At 40.3% G+C, this 22,309-nt stretch overlaps 2 protein-coding genes across 3 annotated transcripts in view; both read left to right on the top strand.

Moving 5' to 3' along the window:
* dmrt1 (doublesex and mab-3 related transcription factor 1) overlaps positions 1-8,342 on the top strand; it is a 94,618-nt gene extending 86,276 nt beyond the window's left edge. For both annotated transcript variants that reach the window (XM_034170800.1, XM_034170799.1), the window contains exon 5: positions 8,141-8,342. In XM_034170800.1, coding sequence (XP_034026691.1) covers positions 8,141-8,301 — 161 coding nt within the window. In that variant the 3' untranslated portion in view covers positions 8,302-8,342. The remainder of the gene's footprint in view (positions 1-8,140) is intronic.
* A 10,475-nt stretch (positions 8,343-18,817) lies between these two features.
* On the top strand, positions 18,818-21,866 carry dmrt3a (doublesex and mab-3 related transcription factor 3a). The gene is made up of 2 exons (XM_034170798.1): positions 18,818-19,309; positions 20,717-21,866. The coding sequence occupies exons 1-2, from the start codon at positions 18,910-18,912 to the stop codon at positions 21,718-21,720; spliced, it is 1,404 nt and encodes a 467-aa protein (XP_034026689.1). The 5' UTR covers positions 18,818-18,909; the 3' UTR covers positions 21,721-21,866.
* The last annotated feature ends 443 nt before the right edge of the window (positions 21,867-22,309 follow it).

The raw sequence follows: 22,309 nt of genomic DNA, 5'->3' as shown, positions 1-22,309 counted from the left end.
AGAAGATGATAGACAGATGTGAGACTGGAGGGAGATGCAGAGAAGCTGTGATTTCAATATATTTCAGTATCTTCACCCACCCCATATTAGACAGTGGTGGGCACAGCTAACCGAAAAGTTACTTTTGATAACCACTAATCCGCTAACTTAAAAGTTAGCTTTTATAACACCAAACTGATAAACCGACAAAACATTTAGCGGAAATTACAGCTAATCGCTAACTTTTAGTATTGACTCAGTACACTGTCATCTACTGATAAGCCAGTTTTGAGTTTAAGCACCACAGGGGCTTCTGAGTAAATTCAAACACCATCAATCAATCAATCAATCAATCAACTTTTTTCTTGTATAGCGCCAAATCACAACAAACAGTTGCCCCAAGGCGCTCCACATTGCAAGGCAAGGCCATACAATAATTATGAAACACAGTCTACGTCTAAAGCAACATAACCAAGGGATGGTCCAGGGTCACCCGATCCAGCCCTAACTATAAGCCTTAGCGAAAAGGAAAGTTTTAAGCCTAATCTTAAAAGTAGAGAGGGTATCTGTCTCCCTGATCTGAATTGGGAGCTGGTTCCACAGGAGAGGAGCCTGAAAGCTGAAGGCTCTGCCTCCCATTCTACTCTTACAAACCCTAGGAACTACAAGTAAGCCCGCAGTCTGAGAGCGAAGCGCTCTAATGGGGTAATATGGTACTATGAGGTCCCTAAGATAAGATGGGACCTGATTATTCAAAACCTTATAAGTAAGAAGAAGAATTTTAAATTCTATTCTAGCATTAACAGGAAGCCAATGAAGGGAGGCCAACACGGGTGAGATATGCTCTCTCCTGCTAGTCCCCGTCAGTACTCTAGCTGCAGCATTCTGAACCAACTGAAGGCTTTTTAGGGAACTTTTAGGACAACCTGATAATAATGAATTACAATAGTCCAGCCTAGAGGAAACAAATGCATGAATTAGTTTTTCAGCATCACTCTGAGACAAGACCTTTCTGATTTTAGAGATATTGCGTAAATGCAAAAAGGCAGTCCTACATATTTGTTTAATATGTATAATATCACGAACCAAAAACGAACAACGAGCCAGAGCTTTTGTCTTTATGCACCCCGCTGGCTGCTGCAAAGAAGTGTCATTTATTTTTCACACACAACAACACAGACGGTGGCAGAAGACATCAAAAGCACTTTTCAGTCATGTCACAATATAACTCTTCACCAAACGGACTACACTACTTGAACTATAAAAACACATCAAACCTATAACACTTACGAGGTCTATTAGACAATAAACCGACCCTTTTATTTTTTTTAACTATATGGATTTGAATGACGTGCGATTCCACCAATCATGCTTGAACCCTCGTGCGCATGCGTGAGTTTTTTCACGGTCGGTGACGTCATTTCCCTGTAGGCAGGCCTTGAGTGAGATGTGGTCCCGCCCTCTCGGCTGAATTCCTTTGTTTCACACGCTGCTCCAGACGGCGTGCGTTGCTTTATCAAAATTTTTTCTGGGCCTGTGAGGAATATCCGAGTGGATACTATTCGAGAAATTAAGCTGGTTTTCGGTGAAAAGTTTAACGGCTGATGAGAGATTATGGGGTGTTTCTGTCGGTGTAAGGACTTCCCACAGAGCGGGACATCCTGCAGCGCTTCCAGGCACCGTCGTCGGCCTGTTTCGACCTGAAAACATCTTAATTTAAGGCTTAATTCACCCAGGACGTCGTGAGAGAACAGAGAAGATTCAGAGTAGGCCGGCATGAGGACTTTATGCGGACATTCCACTGTTTAAGGACATTTTTTAATGAAAGACGTGCGCGCAAAACGACTCGGCGAATCTGTGTGTGCCGCGACAGGAAAAACACCTCCATGTTGAAAACCATTTGTAAAATTCAGGCGGCTTTTGATGGCTTTCAACAAGTGAGTAACTGAGAAATTGTTTAACAGCTTGGGCATGTTCCAACTTGCCCGTTAAGGTTTCCAACGGAGGTGTTTTTCCTGTCGCGACCCCCCGCGGTCAGGTCTGGCCCGACATGCGGCTCTGCCCGCACGTTCTTTCATTACAAAATGTCCGTTAACAATGGAATGTCCGAATAAACTCCTCATGCTGACTTCTTCTGAAAGTTCTCTGTTCTCTGACGACTTCCTGGGTCAACAGAGCCTGAAATGTGGAAGTTTTCAACTTGAAACGGCGAGACGCTGCTGCCTCGAAGTGCAGATCGCCGTCAGGCGCCGTGGGCCGTCCTTACGGCGACACTACCAGACTAAAATCTCTCATCAGCCGTTAAAATTTTTACCGAAAACCAGCTGAATTTATCGAATGGTGTCCACTCAGTTGTGCCTTACAGTTTTTAAAAAATTTTGATCAAACAAAGCAGCAGTCTCTGAGCCATTCCTAAACAATGAAAAAAACGACGAGAGGGTGGGCCACTCCTCACTCAAAGACTGCCCACAGGCGAATGACGTAACCGACAGGCGTGAAAAAACTCTTGCATGCCCACGAGGGTTCAAGCATGTCTGATGTAATCACACATGATTCAAATCCATATGGTTTTTGAAAAAAAAAATAATAAGGTCGGATACTTTTCTAATAGACCTCGTACAACACTGCTGAACCAACATGTACTACAATAACAATAATAAAAAACCAAACCCCGAACTCCCATCATGCATTGCAGCAGCAATCAACAGTGTGTCTGCTTTAAAGACTGTGTACATGCAAATCCTTACTTTTTAAGTGAAAAGACACTTACTGCTGTATTTTTATCTAAAGACAAAACTTAGGTGAGTTTTCTTGGGTGGGAAAGCTCATGATGAGGTGTAGATTTTATCAGTCGCATTGAATGCAACATGGGTGAGCTGTTCCTGCTGCAATGCATTATAGGAGTTCAGGGTTTGTTTTATTTATTGTTATTGTAGTATATGTTGGTTTACCAATGTTGTTAATATTACAGATTTGTTGTGTTTTTATAGTTTAAAGTAGTGTGGTTAGTTTGGTGAAGAGTTATGTTGTGACCTTGCGTTTGATGTCTTCTGCCACCATCTGCTGGTGGAGGGCTGAGCTCCTCACAGCAGCCTGACTGGTGCAGACACACAACAGACAGGTTTTAGGGTTATTTTAGGGTTTACAAATGTTTTTGACTGATACTTTACTATTCCAGCAAAAAAAATTTTAGTGGACTGAAAGTTCACTAACATTTTCTTCCACAAGCTTCCACTAAATTTAGTGGATGCTAATTGGTCCACTGATAGTTTTCAAAGTTAGCTGAAAAGCTAATCTACTAATGAAAAAGTTAGCTCCGCTAATTAGCAGTTAGCAGATTAGTAGAAATGTGCCCACCACTGATATTTGAATATCTTTTACCACCTCAAATACACACTTTTATTCACACACTCACCAGCAACCTTCACAGAAATATCTGTATTCTGGTTTTTTGATTAACTGCAATGTCCAATTGTAGTATTTCTGCCGATGAAAATACACAGAAAACAGCTTTACAGTTCTGAAAGAACATAAAAGAAAAAGTAAATTAAAGGCCAGAACAGGTCTTTTATATTTAATACAGTTGACAAACGGTGTAAAAAGAGTCGATTCCTGTTAAGCGGCTTAATGACTGTTGACTCTGCAGTGTTGCTCCGTGCAGCAACTGCAGAACAAGTGATAAAGTGGCAGCGTGCACAAGCTTTCATGTCAGTTGTAAAAGAGTTAAGGCTTTTCTTTTTTATTACCTGCTCTTTTGAAGTCACAACTGCTGGGAGATTTAATTTACTATAAATCCTTAGTTTTGGTAAGAATAGTTTTACTGTGTAGTCATATTTATATCAGATGAATACAGTGCTGACAGAGAGACTCGTGTATTTTGCAGCCCTCATGATACAACACTCCTCTTTTGTTTGTATTTTCCTCCTTTTTATTTTCTCTCCCCACAGTAAATAGACATTTTAATTCTATGTGTGCTGCTGCACTGTCTATCCTGGAACACAAAGCAATTTCAATTTATCATCTTTATAACTTTGAGGAGTATCCAAGAAAATGATTTGTGGTTCACTTCCTATGAAGTAAGAGACTTATTCATTTTTCAAATGTCTGAATATTCTTTAAGGATGTAGAGGCATCAGTTTTATCCTTTTCTTCTTCTATACTTTATTTAAACTCAATAACATCATAGATCATGACATAAAATGACAAATAGTAGGTTAAAATGACAAGATCTCTTCATGATGGTTGAATATGATAATAGCAAAGGAGAGTTATTAAAATTATTTCTAAAGCAGGAAGGGAGTAAAGTTAAACTGGTAAATTAATATTTGCTTATGTAGAAATGGACTCAATATAAATCTGATGATAGTGTCTGTACAGAGCAGACTTGAAGCATGTCAGACATTTGCATTCCCTGATAAAAAGTGGAAGCTCACTGTGTAAACTCGCACTATTTATGCTAAAAGAGCGCATAAGAATTTCCAATTTGGACAAAGGCACATAAAAAACTTTATTGGCAACAGATCTTAATGTCATATTGGTGGCTGGATAAGAAGGTCACCGATATCAATGGCCTGTCAGGAGAGCTTGGGAAGAGATGCGTTGCAGTGGCAGTTCTCGCTTAAGACCCCAGACTAGGACGAGGATAGATCTCTATCTCTGCACTCATCTTTTTTGGTCTGGTTGCTCCAGTGGCTTCTTCTGAGTGTCATGTCATTTCATGAGGCTCATATTTAAATGCTCTTTGGGTGTCCTGTCTATTTGTCACTGTACTCTCCTGCTGCAATGAGTGATATCTTACTGAGGGACACTTTATTCACGTCGACACTCACGACTGCCCCTGAGGTGACGCTTCTCGGTTTATTGGTAATTTTGTTACACATACAGTCACTGACAGGGTTGGTTCCGAGGACTGACCCCACACACGTGGAAAACCATGTGTTAAAATAGCTCAATCCTCCTTGATTTCACAAATTTTGGAGGATGCAAGGTCCTCATTCCGTCATCCAGAGTGGCACTGATGGACATAATGCACTAGTTGTGGTGGTGTAGTGATGTTCTTGTAGGAAGACACTGGGCACTTTCTGTGGAACTACAGGATCTACAGAAGTAGCCAGTTTGTGAGCTATGACCATCGACCCATTGTAGACAGGCCAGGTCAGGTCAGATCTGGAAGCACGTGCTGGTATTGTTGCATCCACTACATCCATCACACTATGGAACTATTAGTAGCAGTAGATCAGGCATCACGCCTAAGAGGTTCATATGACAAAAATATACTTCAATCTGAGTGAACATCAAAAACATAACTACTTTCCAGAAATGTTAGTAGCTCTCAAGGTATCAAAGAAATCATTAGGATTAAGCTGAACTGTAATCATAAATTCATCTACTGGCAGGAGAGACTCCACAAGGAATCTCCTTCCTGTCATGCTCCTGCCCATGATGGGTTCATGTCCTAGGTGTTGGGTTCTCCAGGTTATGAATCTTCTGTGTTTTATTTATATTATGTCAGGTTCCCATGGTCATGCTTCAGTTATGATTGGTTTTGTTTCTTATAGTCCCTGTGTCTCTTCTTTGCCACATATTTAGTTTTGCTTTGTTAGGGTTTCACTCTTATGTTGCTTTAGTCTTAGTTTCATTCTGTTGATCACATTTACATTATGCTTTAGTCACAGGGTTTTGTTAATATTTGTCTTCAGTGTTGCTTATCTGGTTATGTTCCACTTGTTATTTATTGCATTTTCTGTTTATCAGTTATCTTGTTCTATTTATTGCATTATTCTGTAGTCACTGGGTTTGTTATTCTCTTTGTTTGTCATCATCATGTATTGTATTCTGTTCACATTTGTCTGTCAGTATCAGTTCCACACTAGTTTGGTTTTATATTAGGTTTCTTGTTTTTCCCCTTTCCTAGACTAGTCACAGTATTTCTTACTTTTGCCCCTTTAGTTTTGCTCACGCTAATTGTTTGTTTGTCTTGAGCACTTCACATTTTTCACAGTTAGTTTTTCTGTCACTTACTTCTCTTGCTTTGCACTACTTTGTTTTGCCCTTTCGTACACTCTTGCTTTTCTTCCCTCTTCTTTGAATCACAAAACCACACCCCTTTTCTAGAACCTTCCATGCCCCTGCTTCACATTACCTTGATTAGTCTCCTCCCTATTAATACCTTCACAGTCTCACTACTCACTGTCAGATTGTTGATTTCGTGATTTCATGTTTTTGACCTGGAGGTAGTCTTGCCTCTGATAGCCCCTGTATTTTGACCTGTGCCTATTTTTTGACTACGCCTCAGTCTCTTGTCTGTCTGCTACCTCTGCCATGCTACTGGACCACATGTGTACTGACCACCTGCCTGTTGAACCAATTAAATCCCTTTTTTGAACTCTATCAGTTGTGTGAGTTTGCAGTTGTTTCCATACAGTTTGTGCCACGCCTGATACTTCTAGTGGAGTGAGCTGAAAGTGGTACCACAATCAAACATGGCAAAGTATCCACTTGATTCTAATTTCTGTTTCCCAGTTCTTGTTTTATATGTTAGAATGGTGTCTCCATCTGACTGAGATGATGTTGGACTGTTCTTTATCTCTGGGTAGTTCAGAACAGGAGGACTGTGCTTGCCTTGACATCCCATGATGCTTCACTGCCAGTAAACCCCATGTCTTCTTTTGGCCCTTTAAAGACAACATATATTAACCGCTGCAATAGACATGAATGCATTTATGATGGTGCTTGCCCAAAGAGCACACGTCATCATCTTCATAAAGGAGATTCTGTTTTTGTTGCTATTTGTTTGTCTGTCTATCAGCTGGATATGTTAAAAGGACTTAAATTAATTTCAATGAAATTTCATGGAAAGCCAGAACTTGGTTCAAGGTTGGTACTGGATCTTGATGCTGCCTTTTATCTTTAATCATGACTTTGATTATGTTCAACAGATGGAGTCTGTCTTTGATCCCTGATCTTTGTCCCTTTAATCCAGATCCTACCTTTCGGCTTTGAGCCAGACTGCACGGACACTAATCAGGAGTAACATTATGAATTTTATCCTTGATCTTTAACATTTGATCTTTGATCCTAATCCAGCCTTTGATGTGTGATCCTTATTTCTTTGATCTTGATATTGTCTGTTTTTCTGTCTGTCAATTAGGGATGGTAGGTACGAGGGACGATTGAGAAGTTTTGAGGCTGACCCAGAAAAATCAGGGTGTGGTTCACACTTTTTTCTGGTTAAGGCTAAAAAATGATCAGTCACCCCTTGTAACTTTAAATGAGTGTAAATGAGTGTAAGTATGTATTGTAGTGTATGTATTAATGAGTGTAAATGAGTACAGATCAGCTAATCAGTGTCACAGAGTAACAAAAAGACTCAGAATAATTGACTCTTTGATCCTGATCATGGCTTAATCATGTTTTTGAGTTTTGTACTTTGATCTGTATTCCTTTTGGAGTGATTACAGGATCAAAGCAAAACAGACAAACAGAAACAAAAACTTCTTTCTTAGTGAGGTTCAAAGATCAGGGATCAGAATCAAAGATGGCTGGACAGGATCAAAGATCAGCTGTCAAAGTTCAGTGATAAGGATAACAGATATAAGAATCACAGCTAGGTGAAATCGATCAAAGGTCATCAGGACCAAATTCAACGTCAGTGGTCACCAGTCAAGTTAAAGATCACTGGTTAGCATTTAATATCACAGATTATGATCACAGGTCAGCAATCATGATCAAAAGACCATCAAAGCTCTTCAATCAGGATTTTTTACTATCATTTTATTACTATTATTTTACAACTTTTGAGATTGTTGCAGTTGATTGTTTAATCAGAAATTGGAGCACACAGAAGCCGTTTGATCTCATGCACATGGTGCTCAAAGCCAATGATTGTGATTGGTCAGTTATCCTGTAAATAGGAAGCACTTGATTTGATATCTAAGACTTGTGCTGTAAATTCAAAGTATCATTAATAAGGCTTTAAACAGCCTCCTTAGTTGTGACTTTATCTGTGCTGCCCCTGTGTAGCTGTGATGGTGTGCGAGCAGCATGAGCTACTGCTCTCGTACATGAGGACTGTCCGTATTGAACAGGTGCCATTAGGGGTCATCTTCTGCTGTGCTCCTCTGGATCTGTGACCAGGACTCTGTCTGTGTCGCCCCTGCAGCCTTCTCCCCCAGCAGCCTCACTGCTGCCCACGACTCCACCATGGGCTGTCACTCCATCAACTCCTTGGTTAACTGCGATGTCAAGGCTGAGTGTGAGGCCGGCAGCGAGTCGACAAACTCCTCCGTCGCGTCCATCGTCGCAGGTCACAGTGCCAAATGAAGGCGCAAAGGTCAACAAGACAATATAAACCAAAAACCAATATGCAAAAACTTGATGTTCTTAAAAATAATAATAATAATAATTTCATAGTTCAGTATTGCTGGAAGTTTTTCCTGATGTGTTTCTGATCAGAAGTCACAAAAATGTAACTTTCATATGAATGACTTTATTAAAATATCCTGTATTTTCATTATTTAAAAATTGGGTGCACAAAACTAAGCTTAAGGCTTAGAAACAAAAGATTACTTTAAATTTCACTCTTTGGAAAATTCAAAACAAATCCGTGATTATATTTTAACCAATGACTCTGTGTGAACTTTGCAGTTACATTGCCATTTTTCTTTGAATGATTAATGTTGGCTAATTATACAGTCTATATGAAATAATTTTTGACAATCAGAATACAGGCTTATTGCTTTGATAGACTTGTGAGCACTAATAAGAAGAAAACTGTGAACTCTCACTGCTGGTACACATGTTGTTTTATGTGGAGTTTTCATTATTCATGTTAGTTGTCATTTTTTTCAGTGTTTCTAATTTGTTTTCTAACCCAGCAGACAAGGATGATGCCAACCTTTGATACTTTACAATGTAGAACATTAACAACAAGATCCTTTTGGAAAGGTCAACAAAATTTCAAAAAGCGAATGAAATTTTTACACAATTCTAGTTTTGTGATGGCGGTAAATATGTCACGGAGTCAGAGTTTAGAGCAGAGAAGTTCTCCTGGCAGGACGTGTCTGGGGCACAGAGACGTTTGCACACGAGCATCTGAGACATGAATCATGTTTCCCGGCATCCTGCTGGCGTTTGATGAGCACCGCTGCTTATTTATGGCGGCGGTTCGGTGGCATAATTTCTCCCAGATAATTTGCATATCTATTGTGTATTTAACCCTCACTTTCCTGGATGATTGCACCGCGCACGGGTTACTTTTAGCAACTTTTACTGGATCTGATGGAGGATAAATGACGGTAAACAAAATCACTAGAGCTTAAGCACATTTGGTTGCACTGTTAATTCTTGTTAATTACCTTTAGGGCAAACATTTTTTATCATTTCCTACATTATGCATTGATGACGTGTGTTCTTTGTTGCCCATTCTGGGTTGTGGTTTTAACTGTTAATTGAAACAGCAACTTTGGCGGCATTTGTGAAGCTGACTGTGTTCTTTATGTTTTTTGGATGTTTTATGGAGATCCATTTGCTTCGAACGTGTTTGTGTTTGGCTAAGACAGCAACAAAAGTAATTTGGAGTTTATGTTGCTACAAGTTTTTGGGAAATAAAAACGTTCCAAGTGATAGAGTGTAAATGTGATTGTGTGCACCAACAACAGTATAAAACAGACAAAGAAAATTACTTGTATTTTCTTTCTGCTGCGCTGTGGGAACATTCATTGGGTTCTACCCCATCTGTTGTAATCAATAACGTGACCATCTTGTTTTTCTATGAAACGCACTTACTCTTAATTTCATCCACCAGTGGTTTTAGAGAGAAGAATGTGGAGTTACCTATAAGGGTTTGACATTATAAATCACCTCTTGAGACCAAATTGTACAGCAGTATCGATTGATCCTGATATATCACTTAAATTTACTGTCACTTCTGTTTTCAATTAAAGATACAATCAGTCAGATAATGACTTAATTGGATTTTACAGAAGATTGAGTTTTATTGCCCCGTGCTTTACGAGTTTAGTTAAAGAAGGCCATTTTATCAGTGTTGTCAGGGGCGAGCGGCTGCTGCCGCCTTGTCCTTCTGTAGCTGCTGCTGCTGCCCTGTGTACAGCACAGGGGAGAAAGTGTCACAGGATTGGTTTTCCTTGAGCTGCCTTGGCTTCCATGAATCATGCCCTCCCGTAATAGATAAAATCCCACCATGACACCTTCTGCTGGAGTAATGGCAGCTCTCTTCCAGCTGGAGCTGTGGGAGAGGATGCTGCAGGACAGCAGCAGGCATAGATCGAGCTGCAGGGGCTAAATGCAAACTGTTGAGAAAATGGTTCTGTCACAGATAAATTAATTACCAATTACGTCTCTGTCGGTTATGATAATTGTGTATGCTCAATTAGTGTCGGTACTGCAGAGTGTGCTGGAGTGTTAATGGCAGTCTTTTTGCAAATATAACTTTTTAAACATTTTTCCAAAGCAGACAGGTGTTACGGTAATGACATGCTGATCATAAAAGAAGAAGAAGATCCTTTTACTGTCATTATATATACAACAAAGTGTGTCCTCTGCATTTATAGTTAGACATAATCCAACCACGAGGCTGCCACAGTGCACTGAACAAGTCCAAATGTAGACACGCGGCCTCGGTCAGGGGCAGACCCTAATGTGCGTGTTTTTGATTGTGGGGAGAAACCGGACCATCCTGAGACATCCCGTGCAGACTCCACACTGAAAGGAACTGGGCATGGGTGCAGTCGATCCAAAGACCTTCTTGCTATGAGAGAAAAGTGCTAACCACAGAGCCACCGTGCTGCCTTCAGCTAGCTTGTAAACTTTTTGAGCTAAACACTTGTACAACCAGTGGCCTTTGCCACCAGGAGGCAAAATCTCTCCTGGGGAAACTGTGTTAATAATAATAATAATAAAGGTATTTCAAAATTAGAAAGCAAATCTAAATAATGTTAAATATGTTTACTTGCATGGGCTCTGCAACATACATTAAATAAACATCATATTTTGTATGAATAAATCCTCGATTGTTACTTTCAAGACATGGAGATGGACTGCTTATCTGCCTGGGTGGTTGCCATCCAGGACCTGGGGTGGTTCTGTGGCATTGGCACAGCACCATCACGTTTCCAGACGTGACCTGGTTACCTGGTCATCTTAATGATTAAAGTAGAAATGGCATTGTAAAAGAGGTGACCAACATCCAGATGGTAACTGTGGTCAAACGATGTGACAAACGCACAACAAAATCATCACAACACTCCACCTATCTGGACTTTGTGGCCAAGTGTCCAGATGAAAACCTCTCAAGAGTGAAAGACACATGAAAGCTAACTTAGAGTCGACCAAAGTCCCTTTTTCAAGGATGGAGACCAACTTTAGTCACTCTGATGTCACAGAAAGTGTAGCACTCAGTGGAGAGGTCTCATGGCATCGACACCCTCAGTCATCTGAGGATTCATCCAATGTCCAGTGAAATAAACGACAGCATTCAGCTTCTTCCTGACCTGCAAACGATGGCATGTTCTCTTCTCAAGGTGATGCATGCTAATGCTGTGATAAAACACTACTAGGTAACCTGTGGCAACTCTGTAGGAATTTGCAATGTATTGGGGTTTTTTTTTGTGTAGAATTCCCTTTTTGGCTTCATCAGTGACCTCCAATGTGCACTAAGTAGGTTTGAGGACAAATATAAATGTGACTGGGATGAGGATCAGCACTTCCAAATCTGATACTATGGTCCTCTGTTGGAAAAGGGTGGACTATCCCCTCTGGGTCAGGGGAGAGTTATTGCCACAAATGGAGGAATTCAAGTTATCTTGGGGTCTTGTTGACAAGTGGGAGTAAAATGGAGCGTGAGATCAACAGATGGATTGGGGTTGTATCTGAGGTCCTGCAGCCACTGTACGGGATCATTGTGGTGAAGAAAGAACTGAGCCAGAAGGCAAGACTCCCGATTTACCATCCAATTTAGGCTCCTATTCTCATCTTTGGCTATGAGATTTGGGTAGTGACTGAACGAACAAGGTGAATGATACAAGCGGCAGAAATGAGGTTCCTCCATCCAGTATCTGGGCTTACACTCAGGGACAGGGCGAGAAGCTCAAATACCCAGGAAGGACTCAGATTAGAGACGTTGCTTCTTCGCATTGAAAGGAACTAACTGAGGTTCAAGCATCTGGCGAGGTTGCCCCCTGCTCGTCTCCCTAGGAAGATTTTCCAGGCACATCCAGCATGTCCAGAGAAGACACATGCTGAAGAGATTAATTTATATTTCCCACCTGATTAGGGACTGCCATGGGATCCGCCAGGAAGAGTTTGAGAGAAGTGTGAGATGAGTTGCTTAGTCTGCTGCCACGTGACCGGGACCTGGATGAGCTGCAGAAAATGTACAAATAAATGAACTGATGAATTCCCTTGTTTTCTTTTGCTACCATTATGGAAATTGGTTAGTTTTCATGCTACTCTTGAAAATAACCTGGATGACTCAGTATGTATACAGTGCATCCGGAAAGTATTCACAGCCATAGTCACTTTTTACACATTTTGTTATGTTACAGCCTTATTCCAAAATAGAGTAAATTCATTTTCCAATCAAAATTCTTTTGAAATTTTTGCAAACATTAAAAATAAAAACTAAGAAATCACACGTACATAAGTATTCACACCCTTTGCTCAATACTTTGTTGATGCACCTTTGGCAGCAATTACAGCCTGAGGTCTTCTTGAATATGATGTCACAGTCTTGGGGCACCTATGTTTGGGCAGTTTGTGATGGTCTCAAGCCCAGCGCTTTAACCACGAGACCATCACCTTGCCTAAGGTGTGAATACTTCTGTATATGTGATTTCTTAGTTTTTAAATTTTTGTTATATTTGAAAAAAAAAAAAAAACTTTTTCACATGGTCATTATGAGGTATTGTGTGTAGAATTTTGAGGAAAAAGAATTAATCCATTTTGGAATAAGGCTTGTAACACAACAAAATTTGGAAAAAGTGAAGTGCTGTGAATATTTTCTGGATGTACCGTACCAAAAGGCAACTGGTAACACTTTTAGTGTTATTTATGTGATACCTTGGGGTGAGACTGCTGTTAAATGCTACACACTGAGTAAGTCATCTTCATTTGACAGGTTATGAAATCTTTGGGATCATAAATCTTGGCCAGAGGATATAACCATTTAACATTAAACTGTGCCATGTTTGGTGACATTAGCTTTAATCTGGTATTGCATTTGAATGGCAGGAGACATGATGTAATGGTCTTGTGGCTTTGGTCTTGGACATTTTAACTGAAAGTTAAATATACCTCTTCAATGCTCATTAGGTCCACATCATAAAGCTTCTAACCAGGCCCATTTTGCTTGACCATAGTGCTATATTTTAGCCATTCGCTCAAGGAACTGCTGCTTTAGACATTAAAAACTAAACTTGAAATATGCTGGGAAGGGACAATCTGGGGAGAGCTGACATTTGTCATTTGATATGCTTATGTATTTTGGGTCAAGGATGAATGCCACCAAAATGGAATGTTAACAGGAGTAATATTTTTGGAGAAGCTATGGATATTAGCTAACACTGAGCACTGGATGTTGCTAATTACAGTCTGGACTCACAGTCCATTCCAGTAGGGGTGGGAAATTATCTTTATATTAAAGGCGTGAGTGCGTGTGTGATTCAACCTTTAATTAACAAGAAATAAAAAGGTTGACTTCCTGTTCTAAAAATTGTTGAGGTCTAAAGTTCTAAAAACATTCTGGACTCACACGCCATTCCAACTCATTATACAAGCTTTGCTTAATTTATTACCACCCTTGAAAAATGTCAGCTACCTATTTTATAAACATTACTCAATCTAGAGCCCATGGATCCCCACGAGCAACACGCAAAAATATTTTTTAATAATTGTAATTCTATTATATGATGCAGTTGTAAAAGGTGAGTAGAACACTCAGTAGTTTCTTGCTAATATTGTTTTAATATGAATAAAGTTGTAAAAACAAAATAACCTTTGGAATCACTGCAAAAGTACTTTGACACTTTTACTTTAAATTTAAATCATTAAAGACAGAATGGAGACAATACTGCAGTTCAACTGGCTGAAAACTTTCTAACTTGGAGGATTTATAACACCAAGTCCAGCTGTTTAACAGTCACCTGTACAAAAAGAAGAAATGACAGAAAACACTTTAACTACCCAAATAAGATCTCACGTGTTTATAGTAACAGAGGGAGACTAAGTTAGAGCGGGGGGAGCTGACCCCTGCTGAGTGGGGTTATTATAAGGTACTGATTGGGGGCGTGGCTGCCCCTCAGAGGGCCTGTCACAGAGGAGCTGAGTTAAGGCTCCCAGGGGAGGCGCGACACTCAATTACCGACATCTGAATTAAAGAGACGTTTCCAGAAAGACACAGACAACATCAGTCAGCTGCATGTGGCCTTCCGAGACCCACCAGTCTGAAGAGCGGGAAACTTTCTCTTTTTTAATGCACAGTGTTGATAGAAAATATATAAAAACCATTCATGGTTATATAGTTGCTTAAATCTACTTGTTTTAAGAATAACCAGAATCATATTTCCAGTAAGAGGCAACACGAGGATCTTATGAAAGTTTTCTGTGCAGATTTGCTACAAATGTTCACATTTTGCATACAAGTACATTTGAAGTGAAAATGTAAATTTTTCTTTATTTAATTGTTTAATTTTTATTAAATAGTTATGAAAGAAATAAACTGTTCATAATTAATTATCATGTATGTACTTTTGGGGAGCATGGTGGCTTAGTGGTTAGCACTGTTGCCTCACAGCAAGAAGGAAGTGGGATCGATTCCCACCTATGGCCTTTCCATGTGGAGTTTGCATGTTCTCCCCGTGTTCTGGTGAGTTCCCTCCGGGTGCTCCGGCTTCCTCCCTCATTCAAAGACATGCAGGTTAGGTGGACTGGAAACTTTAAATGGTCCGTAGGTGTAAATCTGTTTGTTTGTCAATTTGTGGCCCTGCGACAGCCTGGAGTCCTGTCCAGGGTGTACCCCGCCTCACGCCCTATGACTGCTGAGAGAGGCTCCAGCCCCCCGAGACCCTTAATTGGAGTAAGTGGGTATAGGAAATGGATGGATGGTATGTATTTTTTTTTTAAGTATATCATGAACATAAGCTCAAATTGCATTTGTACATTTGAGATTCCAAATCATGTCAGTGTTTTTTTGTGATTTCATCACTTTTTTTTGCATGGTTCTTCAGTTTTTAAAGGACAACAATTGACACAAGTTGTTATACTTTACAAATGTTACACAGTCAATAACTGGCTGAGGGCTGAACATCACAGACAGAAACAAATGATGATGATTCCTCTCTGCTGATCCTCAGCAACACCTTCAGGTTTAACTTTAACAACAGATGTATATAAAAGTTTGTGTAGCCCTGTGCAAAATAAATTAAAATGTTTTTATGATATCAATTAAACAGTGAAAACAATCCAAGCTTGTTTTATACTATTTTAAAAAGGAATAATCTTGAAGAACAAGTTCACCTTTTTTTTTTTTTTTTGATTACCAGGATAGGCTCCACCCCCAGTCCTTAATTGGAGTAAGCGGGTATAGAACATGGATGGATTGTAACTTATTTCCTGTTTCCTCCGTTTTCTCAAATTCTAAAAATATGTATTATTGAAAGTGTTACTAAATGTATTACACCATATTATTAAAATGTTATAATAGTTATGATTAATATATTTGTAAATGTTACTGACTTACTAAACTTCATTAAAAAAAAATACTTCTTAAATGATTTGTACCACTTTGTAACTGCCAAAATTTTATTTTTTCAAATGTTAAAAATAAAAGCAAAGGTTTCAGAGAATTTAATCTATATCATGAAAAACTAGACTATCGAAGAACTAACCATATTACATTCAAACAAACCCTGTTTATTTTGTAGGTTTAATGCTGATCACACACACACACACACACACACACACACACAAATTATTACTTTTTCATCATCTTTGCTTGATGTTTTTTGGACTTTTGCACAGTATTGTTTTACAACAATAAAACTGTACAAATACTCCAATACAAAAGTAAAAGTACTACTGTAACTGTAGTACTATTTTCATGTATTTCCACCTTCAGGGTATAGTGTGGTCAAGTCTGACATACTGTGAAGTCAAACATATGAAGTAAACATAAACTGGAAGTATTCCAGTAAATGCACTTTGTATTGAATAAACTTGAGTTTAAATATTTCCACACATCCCAAATATTACAGGACAGTTTACTAATAGTGTCCCTCTGTTGAATCTAATAAGGCACATATTGGTTGTAGCAGATATTAAAATTTATTTGTTTGTGATGTTCATGAAGTCTCGGCATAAAATCTTTACATTGTCATCAAACTCTCCGAGGAAAATCACACTGAGCGCCAATTACAATTCCGCCGGCTGTATAAACAGATTATTTTTTTTCAGTGTTATTGACATGAACAACATGAATAAATTTATTGTGCGTTGTGGTAAAGCCTCCTACTCCCACAAATCTATTGGGCCGGCACAAAGTGCAAAGCCACTCTAGTCACCTTGAAATTTCCTCTGCTATTTTCCAATTAAAAGCTTAATAGCCGTGGAGACGGGCTTCATGTGGGCAAGTTTACCGCACTCTTATTCTCTAAGTAGGATCCCATTATGTGCATGAATAAACCTTTTTAGGGTCCGAAATGGGCCCGGGCTCTGTCCGGTGTTGTATTTCAGGCCTCTCTATTAGACCACAGAGGGACATCGGCGTCCTGACAGATTGTTTTCTTTTTAAAGCACTTTTTTTATTTATTTTATTTGTGTGAAACTAATTACGTTATGTAAGGGTGCACATTCTGAATAAATTACATCTGTCAGCCTCAAAGGGCTGCATTGACTTCTTATACACACACACACACACACACACATATATATATATATATACATATATATATATATATATATATAATTTAAATTTTAAGTATCTCTGAATCTTTGACATCTATTCAGTATATTTCTTAAAGACAAAACTGTTTTGGGAGCATTTCTCACTTTTTAGAGCTCAACAAACTGAGCTGATAATCTGCACATATACTGTAAAGTGTTTTCTTGTGTCATTTATAGTTCATGTTGAGAAATTTAAATAAAAGTTACCCCACCCCACCCCCACCTTTTACAACTGGTGCAAATAACGTTCCCTGAAAACCATCTTTCTTTCTTCTCAAACTGGAGGCCTGGGGACCAGATAAGGCCCACTGCATAAACCTTATCATACGGCCCACATCATCAGTTTCAACATGAAATTGCAAAATAAAGCACATAAGGGAAAACATCTTTTTCCTGTCAAAACCTCAAGCCCATTTACCCCGACATTTTGATAAAGCAAGAAAACATGGAGAGTTATTGAGAGAGTCACCAAGGACAGTTCAGGCACAGCCGTGATGCTTTGCTGCTAAGTTGCTGAATACCAAGAGGAAGGTCTTGGAGGCATATGATCTTGTGATCGCCTTGGTCTCTTTGTTTGCATGTTAGCAAGACACAATAAGAATATGATTCTGTCAAACTTGGCAGGTACAGTAGGTACACTGGGCCTACAGGTGGGAAGAAGAGTCTGTGGCAGGAAACCAACTACCAATTTTGCCAAAACTTGTCATCAAATATCAAAGACAAATTGTGCCATAAACAGTTTCCATGATTTTGTTGCGGATCGGTCAACCATCAGTCAGGGGATAAGGATATATTTTTGGCTGTCATGCTAATAGAAAATGGCACATTTTATAGAAATGAGTTCATGCAGTTTATTGTCCATGAACTTAAATGTTAAAATGTCCAGATTACATCTCTACAAACCTGATACTTTTGATCTAGTATGTTGTCATCTAGAGTTATTAGTTTATATGTTAATATTAACATTACAAAAAATTTATATATATATATATATATATATATATATATATATATATATTGTTCTGCAGAGAACATTGATATGGTTCCCAAAACAGCACTGGGGGAAAGGACAGATCGAGTCTAGTATCATGCACATCACTGCATCCACCACACTATTGAAACATTCTCAGCTCTGGAAGGCAACCATCCAGGCAGATAACCAGTCCATCCCCACATCCTGAAAGTATGTAGCTGTGTCTCTGCTGCAAAGAGGTGAAACATGAAGGTCCCTGTGGCCTTTTCCTGTTGCTGAGGGCCTCAACACTGGAGCACCTGCACACATACAAACACTACATGGTCAAAATGTCATGTTAGTCTTTGTTTTTTTTGGGGGGCTATAGCCTGGGATTTTTTTTTTTTTTTTTTTTTTTTTGGTAGCCAATCAGAAAGCAGAGATGATACAGGACAGACTGATGCTGTGAATTTTGGGACTGATGCACAGACTGTACTACTTTGACAAACAAACATTGGGAATGTAACGGAGAGATCAAAGTGTTTCAGTGTTCACATTTCAATTCTAGAATGAACTGAACTACGGTTTGCATTATCTTGTATAAACAGCGTGGATCAGGATTTGCAGAAAATTAATCACTGATTTGATTTTGAGCCTTAACCTCAAGTAAGTAAACAGACTTTGAGATTATTCTTGTTCAGGCTTTGGCTGTCATCTCTGCAGCTGTTGCATGATTATCTTCAATATCTGCAGCTTTTTTTTTCCCCTCCAGCCTCAGGTGGGCCCCTTTTTTGCCGCTGTGCACGCGTCTCGATAGTGGTGACTCTGTAAGTACGTGCACATGAGCCTGATACACATCTGTGCAGTGAGTTATAGGTGGATCCTGCACGGCGAGCCCACACCCCTCCTGCGCACAGCAACAGCTCCGTCTGAAAGCTGTGCGCACACGCACTCCTCACCTCACAGCAGATGCGCTTGTGCGTCTTAGAAAACACGCCGCGTGTCACCCCCGCCGGGACAGAATGAACGGCTACGGGTCCCCGTACCTGTACATGGGGGCCCCGGTGTCTCAGCCGCGCGCTCCGCTGCAGAGGACCCCCAAGTGCGCGCGGTGCCGGAATCACGGCGTGCTGTCGTGGCTCAAAGGTCACAAGCGCTACTGCCGCTTCAAAGACTGCACGTGCGAAAAGTGCATCCTCATCATCGAGCGGCAGCGCGTCATGGCTGCGCAGGTGGCGCTGCGGAGGCAGCAGGCCAACGAGAGTCTGGAGAGTCTGATCCCGGAGAGCCTGCGAGTGCTGCCGGGCATCAGCGTGGCCGGACCCGCGGAGGGGAGCCAAGGCGCCCCGCCGAGGACGGACGAGCTGGAGGTGCGGTGGAGCGGCGCGGAGGCGGTGCGCCCCGGAGCGCAAAACTGCGCAGGTATTTATAGGAAGAACACAAGAATAATAACAATCTAATTATTATAACTATTATTATAACATACATAACTACATTATTATTATGTAGTTAGGTATATGTCCCACTTTTTAATTAATTTGACTCAAAATAAACTTTTCCAATGTCAGTTTCTCTGTATTTTATGTATTGTTTGCTTTGTGAAGCACTTTGTGATGTCATGTCTGTGAAAGGTGCTATATCAATAAAATTTACTTACTTATGTACTCAAAACATTTACAAAACCAAAGACCTTGGATTCACTTAAAAATAGATTATTTTAAAATAGTGGAACATTAATTTTTTATGTCAAATTTGTGAATTTACTTTCTTTTATTTACATACAAAATAAATCTACTCCTCCCACCAAAATACTCCAGTATTAGTATCAATTCATGTGTTTAATATAATACACTGAAAAAAGAGTCTGTTGCAGTTACATGATTTAAAATACGTACATCAGTTGCACATGATCAGAATGTGTCCAAATAATATTATTTTCTTATGTACCTCATTGAGAAATACAACAAAATTCAGATTTGGACATATTCTGATCACGTGCAGCGATGTACATATTTAAGTCATGTTTACTTTTTTCAGTGTGGACATGATTTACTTTTTCTCTCAGCGGTTATTTTACAAACCGTTTAGAAAATTTCACAAAAATGTCTTTGCCACATTTTTATTAAATAAATGTGTATTTTCCTTGCAAATTCAGAAGTAACAAACCTGGTGCAACATTTATGTTTGAAACATTAATATAATTTATTGTCTGTTTAACAGTCTATGTAGGATTTACGTTTTAATAGACTTTATATCGGTGTGTGTCTGTGTGAATGTGAGGCATAATTGCATGATGCAGATGGAAAAAGCGCTATATAAATGCAGCCCATTTACTATATATATATATATATATATATATATATATATATATATATATATATATATATATATATATATATATATATATATATATATATATATATATATATATATATATGTTTGATTATTGTTGATGTTAAGCAGCAATAATATGTGGTGATTTAATTTAGTATTACACTGGATTTTTTTATGATTTCTTATTCCAATGACACCAGATCAAAGTCCTTGTGCGAAGTTATTTGGCAATAAATTTGATTCTGATTGTTGTGGGTGATTGCGCCCCAGAAAACAAGTTCATCATTAAATCCTGCTCATTACGCACTAAAAAAAATGAACTTTGATAATGTGGAAGTTTTTATTGCCTGTGGATTTGACAATTTAATTATATATTTCTATTTTTTTTTTTATAAGTGAACATTCTCCCGTTCCTTATATCTGCATCATACAGATAAAAAAATTGATGTTTGTCTTCATTATTTTTGCTGACTTTTGTTGCGGATTGTGTTGCAGAGAACGTAGATGAGGCTCCTGACGACGTGTCGGCTGCTGAGAACGGAGGGAGCTCCAGCGAGAAGGAGCAGGACCCGGTCAGCTCCCCTGAAAGCTCCAAACCAAACTCCTGCTACACGCCGGAGCCCCCGGAGGCGCAGGGGGAGGAGAGCCGCTACGGCCTCTCCAAAGTCGGCGCCACAGACAAGGAGGCCAAAGCGGAGAGCCCGCAGAAGTTTCCCATCAGCCCCGGGGAGCAGAGCGTGCTGATCGAAGGCCTCGCGGGCTCCATCAGTCTGCCGTTCAGCCTGCGGGCCAACCGGCCGCCGCTGGAGGTCCTCAAGAAGATCTTCCCTGCGCACAAGCCCCCGGTCCTGGAGCTGATCCTGCGGGGCTGCGGAGGAGATCTGGTGGGAGCCATCGAGGTGCTGCTCTCCAGCCGGAGCCCCGATGGGAGCACACACACGCACGCCGAGCCGCACCCGGACTCCCTGGTGCTCCCATCCAATGGACACCTGTTCGAGCACACTCTGACCTCCTACCACCCCGCAGCCTCCTCCGCCAAGTGGTCCATGGGCTCCGCTTTCCGCGTTCCCGAGTCTCTGCGCTTCACGTCCGACTCTGCTGCCAGCGTGGTGTCCCCCGGCCCGCTGGGTGTCCCCCTGCAGCACGCGTCCTTCCCGCAGCCCTCGCGCTACCCGCTCATGCTGCGCAACTCGCTGACGCGCGGACACCAGGCCGGCCCGTTCGTGCACGGTGACGTCACTCTGTGGAACACTCTGCAGCAGCAGTACCAGCTCCGCTCGGCGGCCCAGTACGTGTCTCCTTTCTCCCCGGCAGCTCCGGGGGGCTCCGTGTTCCGCGCCTCCCCCATCCTCCCGTCCAGACCCTCCGAGGAGCAGCGCGTCTCCATCCAGGAGCAGGGCTGCGCGCTGGGGCCCAAATCTGACCTCTACTCCCCCGAGGAGGAGTACGAGGAGCGCTCCGACTCCGCGGACTCTCGCGTCCTGAACTCATCCGCCTGAAGCCCAACGTGGTGACGTCATCTGCTCCTCTAATGTGGTGAATGTAACAGACTGTGATCGTCTCCTGTCTGCATGTTTGTCAAAACTTTCAGTGCATGTCAGCAGTATGTGCCAAATAAATCCTCAGAGTAACAGATTACATTGTTGTCATTGTAGAATACACCCAGTGTGACGTCACGGCTTTCACACGTGACCACACGGGCGCAACGAACTCTTTGCTCGGGTGAAGTCACACATCTGCAAGTTCAGGTTTGGTGAATTAAAAAAAAAAACATCACTACATCGCTCTGCAACTTTTAACAATTATACTGCTGCAAAAATATTTATCGCCAACATTATTTAAAATAAAATACCAAAATGATCAATACTTTATAAAATAAAATAAAATAATCAAAATTATCAAAATCACATTTGTAAAAAAAAGCCTTCAGTCATATAGTTTACTTTCCTGACTATTACTCTGAATCAATCTCCAACTTTTAACAATTATACTGCAAAAAAATGATCTCCAACATTATTTCAAATCAAATACCAAAATGATCAATATCATCAAAATCACATTTGTCAAAAAGGCCTACAGTCATTTACG

The sequence above is a fragment of the Thalassophryne amazonica genome, chromosome 5 (assembly GCF_902500255.1).
Source record: "Thalassophryne amazonica chromosome 5, fThaAma1.1, whole genome shotgun sequence".
In the NCBI taxonomy this organism is placed as follows: Eukaryota; Metazoa; Chordata; class Actinopteri; order Batrachoidiformes; family Batrachoididae; genus Thalassophryne; species Thalassophryne amazonica.
Note: the sequence above shows the minus strand (reverse complement) of the source record. Positions and strands in the feature narration are given on the sequence as shown.